Source organism: Dipodomys spectabilis, unplaced genomic scaffold (assembly GCF_019054845.1).
Source record: "Dipodomys spectabilis isolate Male_0828 unplaced genomic scaffold, ASM1905484v1 ptg000032l, whole genome shotgun sequence".
In the NCBI taxonomy this organism is placed as follows: domain Eukaryota; kingdom Metazoa; phylum Chordata; class Mammalia; order Rodentia; family Heteromyidae; genus Dipodomys; species Dipodomys spectabilis.
This window is the reverse complement of record NW_024870709.1, coordinates 22,923,524-22,934,689: the sequence shown is the minus strand read 5'-3', so window position 1 is coordinate 22,934,689 and position 11,166 is coordinate 22,923,524. Positions and strand designations below refer to the sequence as shown.

Genomic DNA, 11,166 nt, shown 5'->3' with positions numbered 1-11,166 from the left:
CTTGACTACCTTTATTATCTCAAGAAAGGCCACTACTTCTTTGCAGCACGACCTTAAAGGATTACACCTGTGTCTCATATATATATATATATATATATATATATGTATATATATATATATACATATATATATATATACATATATATATATATATAGTGTGTGTGTGTGTGTGATATACATATATATATATATATATATATCACTACTTACTGAAGAAGTGACTTTTCTTATGTTTTCACATTATATTTCTAAATTCTTTGTACTTCTTTACTCTCTGTCACTCTCCCCTTCTTGCTTGTACCCTTCAAACACTCCTACGATCATAATCATGTTATATATACACATATATATGTGTATTTGCATATGTATTTATGTGTGTCTATCTGTATTGATATGTAGGCAGCTAACACATGCATAACTTCTGTTTATTTGTCCTGAAAAAGACTTCTTTTTAATTCTTTTTGGAAGAATAATGCTGTGTGGCTAATAAAAAATGGCTGGTAAAAATCAGCCCATAGATATTGTCTGGTATTTGTCTACTTTATAGTTTTAAGGAAAAACGCTACCAATTTATGGCATGACTTACCAAGTAGAGAATTTTATTCTGTTTTTTTCTCCCCCACATTCCCAATAGGTAACAATGAATTTTTATGTTATAATCATACATAGACACATTGTATTTCAATACTGTATATTCCCTCATCTTTTTCTTATTCTATCACTCTTCCTCATCCCCTTCAAAACATCTCCATGATTACAAGCATGTAATATATGTATATTTAAAAATATGTGTGATATCACATTGTTTTCATCATTCACAAGTTGAAAGGGATCAAATTTGATTCCTCAGCTTGGCTATTGTGATAGAGAGTGCTACACAAATCATGGGTGTACAAGTCCTGTAGACTGTTCTTCCTTGGCTGGTATTGTACTGACTGTCATCTTCCAAGTCTCAGTCTCCTGAGTAGCTAGGATAGTAGACCTGATTACAACATAGATACAAGAAACAAATGTTTTTAGTGGTGGAATATGGAACGATCTTAATTTCTGATTTGGGTATATTTTTTTCTAAAGTAACTGTGCTTTCCTAATAAAAATCAATCTGGTTAGATAATATGCTTGTAGCACCATGAGAAAAATAAGGCAAATGACTGCAGGCTGATCTAAACTGTGTTCAGTGATGGTTTATAAGCAAGCTCCTGGGAAACCTGAGGACACAGATTCTTTTTTCAGTCATCTTGCTGTACAGATGATTCAATGATTAGTTCACAATGCCCAGTAGAACAACACTGGCTCCCCCCTACTGGAAATTCCCTGGAAACAAGATAAAAATTTCAAAATGTTACAATGGATCAACCTGTATCCCTATTTAAGCATTTTGTTTATTCCCTTCCCATCCCCAAATTAGAGAAGTGTATGTACGAGATGCAGCCTCGCCCCCTAACAAATAGAGTGAAAAAAGGGGTTATACCGGGAGGAATATACAAAGAAACAAAGAAATCACATAGTAGAAAATCACGTTAGAAACAACAGCAAGAAAGGAAAAAATATTTGACCCATTGTAACGACAAGATGTACAAGACACTATGTTGAAAATGTTTAAATAGGGATACAGGCGGACCCATTGCAACAATGAGAAGTACAAGTCGTTATGACAAAAACAAACTTTACAACTTTGATGGGGGGGGCGGGGAGTTTTGGGTGGGAGGAGGAGGCTGGGAAGGGGAAACAAAGGAGGAGGCTACAATGCTTGGTAAGAAATGTACTCATTATCTTGCCCATGTAATTGTAACCCCTCTGTACAGTATTTTCACAATAAAAAAATTTAAAAAAATGAACTTTATAACTTTTGGGGGATGAGTGGGAGGGAGTAATTGAGGAGTTGGGGAGGGAAGGGATAGTAGCAGAAAAAGAAAGGAAGGCGTAACAATACTCGATGGGAAATGTACTCATTATCTTGCTCATGTAAGTGTAACCCTTTGTGCAGTATTAAAAACGTACAAAAAATTTCAAAACGTTTTGAAGAATTGGTTTGTCAGAGAAGTACTACTTCCTCTAGCTTTTAGTTTTGGGGAAATTGGTATATAAATAAACAATGCTTCTTTGTATGCAATTGTATGTAATTTCCGTCTTGTATATATATTTATCTTAATTTAGGAAGGGGAAGGGGAATAACGAAATGCTGAAACAAGGACATAGGATGACCCATTGTAACAATGATACCCACAAGACACTATATTGGAAATGAACTTTACAACTTCGGGGAGGAGTTTGGCAGGGGAAGAATAGGGGAGGTGGGAGAGGGAAGGGGTAGTAGGAGAAAAACAAGGGAGGGAGTAACAATGCTCAACAAGAAATGGATTCATCACCATACTCATGTAATATGATCCCTCTGTACAGCATCTTTACGATAAAATATGTATTTTTTAAAGTGGCATTCTCCTCGGGTACGGGAGGTTCCTGTCCAGATGCTGTTCTCTGGGAAGGGATGTCTTTTGCGGGATGCTCCCAGTTCCTTTGGATGCTTCGGACCATCTGTGTTGGGGTGAGTTGTGACTGTGTCCATTGTAGGTTGGTTGTGGCAAGGCCTCCGCCTCCACCGATTTGTGTCTTCTTATGCAAACAGATTATAATCTTCTTTGGTGTATATCTCTGTATGATTATAACTTACTTGGAGTGACTCTCTAGATGTGGAAAGCTTGAGGGGACCCTAAAACGCGGCTTCTTCACAGAGAGCTGTTCCCTGTGATCTTTCCAACATCTTCCTTTCGCATCCTCAGTGATGGTTAAATACCTGGTTGAATTCGAAGAGGATACAAACATGTATAGAATGCAAATAAATTATTAGTTTGTTTTATTTTTTATTGCAACGGTGATAAGTCAGGTAATGAGTACATTTCTTTTTATTTTGTTTTTGGTTTCTTTTTTCCTGTCTACCATAGAGACATTAGTGTTCTTGACTTTTAGGATGGCCATGTACTCTCCCACAGCCCCCATTCGTGCTATTGCTCCCAGCATTGCACCTTCTCTCTGAGCTCATCATTCCCACCCCACAACATCTGCTTTCCAGGATTCATTTTCAACCATACGTTTATCTTCTTTCTAAGTTCCCTCTTGGTTTTCCTTCTATCTTCAGGTAGAATCTCTTACCCTTATATCTTTCTATCCCTCTTCTATCACTAATACGTCTTCATTACCTGCTCTCTTACCAGGCAACTGCATTATCCAAATACCATTCAACTGTTTTTCATTTTCCTGTTATATATTTTAAAGTCCAGTGTGATTGTTTTTCATCCTATATTGTTTTCCTCTTTCTCTCTTTTCTCTTCTTCCTCTTGGCTCTTTGGGATCTCTCTCTCTCTCTCTCTCTCTTTCTCTCTCTCTCTGTTGAACACATTTACCTATTCAATGATCTTCAGTGCACTAATCCTTTCCTACCCCAAACATTATCTTCTCACTACTACCACCCTTCATTTATTTATTTATTTATTTTTTAAATTTTTTTATTGTGAAAAAACTGCACCCTTCATTTTTTTTAAGAAATTAGTTTCTCCTAACAGGCCTAGAACCTACCCCTTCCTTCTATGAACAAACAAATAAGTAACATTTGTAAGTTTCACATGTATAATAGCTTTTGTAGACAAATTTCTTCTTCCCAAGCAGAATTTTTTGGTCATATTATAACACAGATTTATAAACAATGAAAGTGATTATTTGATAACTGAGACTCATTCCTCCAATCCACCAAATGGAAATGTCATAACCCAGTCCTTATCCAATCTTAAGCAATATACAGGATCTCTAACCAAATGATATGGGAGACTGAAACTTCCAACAAATTCAGGTGCATAAATCCCAGTGAAAAATTTCTAAGTTTGTGAATAAACAAGGCAATATGTCAACCTAAAGCACCAACAATTCCAAAATAAAGAAACCTAATAATACTAAAAGGAGGAAGAACTAAAAATCAAAAGAACTAAAAATGGAAAAGATGGTCAATGATATTTAAATGCCTAAATGAATTCAAAGAGGATACAAATATCTACAGAATACAAATAGATTAATCCAATAAAAACAGTGCACAATATGATAAAGGAAAATATTAAAGATATAAAATCTTATTTTTCAGTTCACTAGTGTTCAGTTGACAAAGTTGAGTGCCCTGGAATTTGCCTTCTTGATGGAAAATTTCCTTTATTCATATGAAATGACCTTTTCTATCTCTTTTGACCAATTTTGATTTGAAGTCTACTTTTCAGATGTAAGTATTGGATCTTTTATGACTTCAGTATAGCCACCACAGCATTCACCTGGTTGACAGCAGACTGTATCATCTAGCCTCATTTAAGACAGGTCTTATTTTATTTTTGTTTTTGTTTCCTTTCTCATTCACACTAAGACCGAATAATTTTTTTTTCTATCAGATATTATCTGTTTATACTTTGCTTGGCATCCTCACCTAATGCATGCATTTTCAAACTCCAAAAACATAAAGTTGCATTTAGGAAAAGTTCCACAGAACAAGAACCATTTGTACATCTTAGATGGATTTTTTAATACACATCTACACAACTTTTCATTGTTTCTGTATAATAGGATGTATACCTTCTAGATAGCTAGAATCATTTGACTAATGATTCTACAAAGCAGGATGCATCTATTTGAATAAATTAAATTGTAAATGTATTTCACTCTTGGGGGAAATCTCAAATTTCTCATATACCAGGACTAATTTTATTGTATGAGTTATAAAACAATTATGAGTACCTTGCAGATTGTCTTTGTAAATGATTCAGATGAGTGTATTAACATTGAAGGAAGTCAGTGATGTATAAAGTAAGAAAAAGCTGACCTAATATAAGACGATGCCAAGTGAAATGAACTCCAAGACATGGACGTAAGAGGCTTTTCTTTGTTGTTGTTGTTTTGAGTGTTCTATATGATTTCTTGTTTCTTTTGAATGTTCTTCCCCTTGTGGTACATCTCCTGTTGTCACTGTATTTGATTTTGGTACCCTGGTATTGTATATGCATTTATCTGAATTAGGGAAGGGAAGGGGAACAACAGAATGGGACAAAGATGGAGGTGGGTGGGACCAATGCAACAGCAATATTCACAAGACAATATTGATGTTGGTAATGAGCTGTCCATTTGCGGGGGTTTGGGGTGGAGGGAAAGAAAAACAAGGGAAGGGGTGACAAGTTTGACAAGGAATGTACTTATTACCATTTGTACATCACCTTGACAATAAAAATAAAAAATAGAAAAAGCTGGTCTATAAATCGGAATCCCAGAATAGTATAGAACTTTAGGACCATGTATGTTATATCTTCATAAAGAATAATTAAGTTCTGTGTCTCAATCCATTCAAATACTGAAGATTATGAATACATTAACTATTGATTATATACATAATATATATGCATATGTAGATATATACATACATTTGTGAATAATACACAAAAGATCCTTAACTTTTGTTATTAGGTATTGGTTCTATTTTCTTCAGTGTAAGGACTGATATTTAAGATTAAACATTTCAGCCATTGAACTAGATGTGGTGGAGTACACCTCTAATTACAGATACTGGGGAAGTAGAGATCTAAAAGATAATGTTTTTAGGCCAACCCTCAAAAATTTGATGAAATGCTCATCTCGGCAAACAAGTAGGATATGATGAAGCACCTATGTACTGCAAGCTACACAGGAGGCATGAAGTGTGAGAGCTTTTTGGAAAAATAACTAAAGCAAAGAAGGCCAAGGTGTATAACTCATGTGGTAAAATGACTACATAGCAATGGCAAGACCCTGAATTCAAACCCTAGTACCCAACAAAAATGAAGAAAGAAAGAAAAAATGAAAGAAAGAGAGCAAGCAAGCAAGAAAGAAAAGGGTCAAGAAAGGAAGGAAAGAAAGGAAAGGAAGGAAAAAAGAGACTTAGTTAATCCTACATGGAAAGGGAAATCACTCCCATATTAAATGTGCACCCAATGTGCTTGTATGTTGCTGGTGAAATGATGATTCCTCTGAAGAGTGTAAAAGGAGGATTTGTTTAACATGTGTTGATAGTGTAAAACTAGAGCTTTCTTAATATAATCAAGATGAATAATTCTTGTATTTTGAGGTCAATTTTGAGACAGGAAAATAAGTTGGATTTAAGATACTTCTTTGGATTTTGCTATGGTTTGGCTCTGAGGTGCGGTTTTGTCACCTGTTTCCTGGTTCAATTGCTTGCATAATGAATGTTTATTATTCTTGCTCCCTGATACACTCATCCCTGGAAGAAGGGCAGGTTTGGGGATGTGACCACAAAGATATTAGTTTCAAAAAAAGGACATGTTAATTCTTATGAATATTTAAATTTTCTAAATGGAAATCAGTTCATTTTATAGTTAAGTTAGAAACCATTAAGCGATGTAAGGGGAATTACAACGAGCTCATTCTAAATCTGCTCAGCGATGATAACTTTACAAATAAGGTTTATAGTGACCCCTGAGGACACAACATGTCGTAATTGTCACTACTGCTGTGTGTAATTTGGTGATTAGTAATTATCTCACAATGCCCACTAGGACAACCTTGAATCCATCCTACTGGGAATCTCTAAAAAATATTATGAGAATCCCAGTTACATTTAAAATGAGCTTGAAATAGAAGCAGTAAGCTCTATTGTCCTCCATGGTGGAGATTTCTTTAAACTAATAAACAAATAGCATTGCTTTCTGCATTCTTTTATGTTCTTTTGAAAAAATGTGAACATTTCCAGTTGTCCAGTGTTTTACAGGAATTGGGTGAGAATGGAAGTATTTTATGATTCAGTTTACTAAAGTTCAGCAATGTGTTTTTTCAACAATATATCAAAGTAATAAACTAAATTCTAGACTTTTTAAGACAGAATCAGTAACCAAAATCTGAATATGTATCATGCATTTATAATTATTGCTCTGTACATAGGAAAAATGATAAAGGTTTAAAATAAACTTTGAGGTCTTGAAATGAAAGCTAAAATATTAATGTAATAATTACAAGGAAATTTTAATGTATCCAGGTTACTTTTGTCAATTAAAAAAATGAGATATAAACTATGATGCTAACATCTCATTGATATGTAGTTTTTTATTTTATTTTTTATTTTAAATATTTTTTTATTGTAAAGATACTGTACAGAGGGGTTACAGTTACTTGAGCAAGGTAAAGAGTTCATTTCCTATCGAACATTGTTACCCATTCCTTTGTTTTTGTTTTTCCCCTACAATCCCTTTTCTCCCCACCTCCCCAATTCCGCCCCCCCAACAAGCAGCCTTATCTGCAATATAGATATATAGAATATGTCTAGGACAAGCAGAAGAGGTCAAAACTATGTACATATGACCATATAACCTGAGCTAAACAAAATGAACCCTAAGATAGGACACAAGAGACTTTATCTTTCTTGTTGTTCTTTTCAATGTACTTATAATGTAATATGTGGGTTTTTTTGTTATTGTTGTTTCTTTGTATTTTCTTTCCCCATGGTGCCACACCTGTTGTTGCTGTATTGGATTCCAGTGTCTTGCATCTTGTACATACATTTTTCTAATTTGGGGAGGGGAAGAGAAATAACAAAATGCTGAAATAAGGATACAGGATGACACATTCTAATGATCATTGAAATGTAGTTTAAAAAATCAGAATATGGCTAGAGAAGTTGAGTATTTTTTTATGTGTTATTGGCCATTCTTATTTCCTCTTCAGAGAAGTTTCTCTTTAAGTCTTTAGCCCACTTATTAATTGGGCAGTTGTTTCTTTGAAGATTTGTTGTTGGGGATTTACTTTAGAGATTCCACCTTACCCCAGTTAGAATGGCTATAATCAAGAAATCTAATAACAACAGATGAAGGAGGGGATGTGGCCAAAAGGGAACCCTACTGCATTGCTGGTGGGAGTGTAAACTTGTTCAACTACTTTGGAAAGCAGTATGGAGGTTCCTCAAAAACTCCACACAGAGCTCCCCTAGGATCCAGCAGTCCCACTTTTGGGCACTTACCCAATCGAACACAAACAAGGTCATACCCAAGCTACCAGCACAAGTATGTTTATAGCACCATTATTCACCATAACTAAGATATGGAACCAATCCAGATGCCCTCAGTAGATGAATGGATCAAGAAAATGTATATATATATATTTACAATGAATTCTATGCCTCCATCAGAAATAATGATATCGTCCCATTTGTTAGGAAATGGAAAGACTTGTAAAAAAATATATTAAGTGAAGTAAGCCAGACCCAAAGAAACATAGGTCCCATAGTTTCCCTTATTTGCAATAACAAGTATATGTCTAGGACAAGCATAAAAGCTCAAAAGCTATGTACATGTGACCATATAAGATGATGACAAGTGAAGTGAACCCCAAGATAGGGACACAAGTGGTTTTATCTTACTTGCTGTTATTTTTAATGTATTTATAATGTACTATGTGATTTTTTTGTTTCTTTTGTATGTTCTTCCCCCACAGTATAACCCTTGTTTTCACTATATTTGATTCCGGTGTCCTGCATCTTGTATATACATTTTTCTAATTTGGGGAGGGGAAGAGAAATAACAAAATGCTGAAATAAGGATACAGGTTGACTCATTGTAACAATGAGATGTACAAGACACTATGTTGAAAACGAACTTTACAACTTCCCCGGGGGAGGAGTTAGTGAGGTGGGGAGGAAAGGGATGGTAGGAGAAAAACAAAGGAGGAGGTAACAATGCTGGATAGGAAATGCATAGATGCTTTGATTTTCCTTATATATTACAAAATGCTTGGGGAAAATGTTATATAGCTTATCCTTTTGGGAAGAATCATATATTGCTTGTGGTTAAGAATAGCAGTATTTGGCTTTGGTGTTTATAAATAAATTGAATCAGACATTCAGGAAAACATCTTTATTGGTTCTTAATTTTAAAATGATATTTTAATCTTAGGTGTACTAGTACTCTCTATAGGCATATATTTGCAAACAAGAATTCAAAAGTCACTCAATTCTTTTAAGTAAACATAAGTTAATATTTCATAATTATGAATGGATGGTAGGGGAAAAACAAAGGAGAAGGCAACAATGCTTGATAGGAAATGTACTCATTACTTTGCTCATGTAACTGCAACCCTCTTGTATAATATTTTTACGATAAAAACATACAAAAAAGAAAAATAGCATTAATATTACTTTAAAATTTGAGCATGTTTTTGAACATTTTGTCATAGTAAATACATTATATACAGTGAAAGGTATAAATATAAAATGAAAATATTTCATAAATGTAAATAGTGTGATAAAATTATTTTCAAAAATAATAAAGATCTTTGTCTAAGTTTCTTCAGAGACTAAGCAATAGTATTGAAACTTTCTTACTGGAAGCAAACATTAAATGTTTCACTCACAATAATGCCAACAAGTACAACAATTCAGGAAAAAATTTAAATATTACTGAAACTACAGAATAAAACCTTCTAAAATTATTTGTTACTCTCTCAGAATCTTATTGTATATAATTAGGACACTTTTTTGATAGGCATATGCAATTCTAAAACTGTCTTTAGATTGAAAAGGACTTTCAATAAGTACACATGTAATTTAGATGAATTATTTTGAAGCTATGTTAAGGACGTGAATATATATAAAAGGGAACATATGTGGAAAATTAAAAAAAATACTTATCAGGCAAGAAGCACTTTTAGGAATATTTCAGTCATACACATTCACAAAGGTAGCCATTCTTATGATGTGTATATCTGTTTAACAATTATTCTTTCATTATAGTAATTGTGCAGTTCCGATATGGTTGAAGAAAATCTAACGCTGGTGACTGAGTTCATCCTCACAGGACTCACAGACCAGCCTAGGCTGCAGGCGCTCCTCTTCTTGGTGTTTCTACTCATCTACCTCATCACCATGGTTGGTAATGTGGGGCTCATTGCTCTCATCTGGAAGGACCCCCATCTTCACACCCCCATGTACTTATTCCTCAGCAGCTTGGCCTTGGCAGATGCGTGTACTTCTTCCTCCGTGACCCCTAAGATGCTCATGAATTTTTTGTCTAAGAATCATAAGATATCGCTGTCTGAATGCTTCATCCAATTTTACCTTTTTGGTTCCAGTGCGACCACAGAATGCTTCCTCCTGTCAGTCATGGCCTATGACCGCTATGTGGCCATATGTAATCCTTTGCTTTACCCAGTGCTGATGTCCAACAGACACTGTGCTCAATTTATATATTTTTCATATTTTGTTGGTTTTGTACATTCAGCAATTCATGTATGTTTGCTGACTAGATTAGCCTTCTGCAAGTCCAATATCATCCATTATTTCTACTGTGAAATTTTACAATTGCTCAAAATTTCCTGCACAGATCCTACCATTAACATGGTTATGATCTTAATCTTTTCTGCCTTTATACAAGTCTTTACCTTTCTGACAGTCATTGTCTCATACTCTTATGTCCTCTTTGCTGTCCTGAGAAAGAAGTCTGAGAAGGGCAGAAGCAAAGCCCTATCTACGTGCGGTGCCCACCTGCTCTCTCTAGCTTTGTTCTACGGCACTCTCTTCCTCATGTATGTGCGCCCAGGGTCTGTGCCAACAGAAGAGCAGGACAAAATGTATTCTTTGTTCTATACCATAATAATTCCCCTGCTAAATCCCTTCATATACAGCCTGAGGAACAAAGAGGTTGTAGGTGCCTCAAGAAGAATTATGAACAAATAAATGATCACATTTACATTCCACACTCTTAGAGCGAGAACTCAAAAGCTGTGGATTAGCCACCATTCTGCCATTTCCTTGGACTCTCCCTGCGCTTTGAAAGAACTTGGCTTTGTATTATATTTTCCTGTATTTCATTCCACCCATAATCATATTCCTAAGTAGCTTATTTAGGTACTCTAGCTTATTTAAAATTCCATTTTATTTGAGCATCTACCCTTTTCAGAATAACTATTTCTTCCTGACTCCCACAGTTGCAGGTAGTCATTAGAAATTTTGCTGAGAATAACTTGGTGAAAATATCTCCAATTGAAGCTAGCATGTCAAGGCAGCTTATTAAATGATCCTAGCCTCCCTCTTGGCCCCCCTCACCCTGGCCTTGTCCCAGACTGGCAAGTTAGTAATGTTTTTTTCTTTCTCTACTTCAATCAGTA

The 11,166-nt window shown here is 34.9% G+C and overlaps 1 protein-coding gene across 1 annotated transcript; it reads left to right on the top strand.

Annotated features, from left to right (window-relative positions):
• The first annotated feature begins 9,802 nt into the window (after nt 1–9,802).
• Nucleotides 9,803–10,735, top strand: LOC122105614 (olfactory receptor 5AC1-like). The gene has a single exon (XM_042676927.1). The coding sequence runs from the start codon at nt 9,812–9,814 to the stop codon at nt 10,733–10,735; it is 924 nt and encodes a 307-aa protein (XP_042532861.1). The 5' UTR covers nt 9,803–9,811.
• Nucleotides 10,736–11,166: the final 431 nt, after the last annotated feature.

Excerpts from the sequence above, each read along its gene's own strand:
- LOC122105614 (XM_042676927.1), top strand. The coding sequence starts at position 9,812 with ATGGTTGAAGAAAATCTAACGCTGGTGACTGAGTTCATCCTCACAGGA.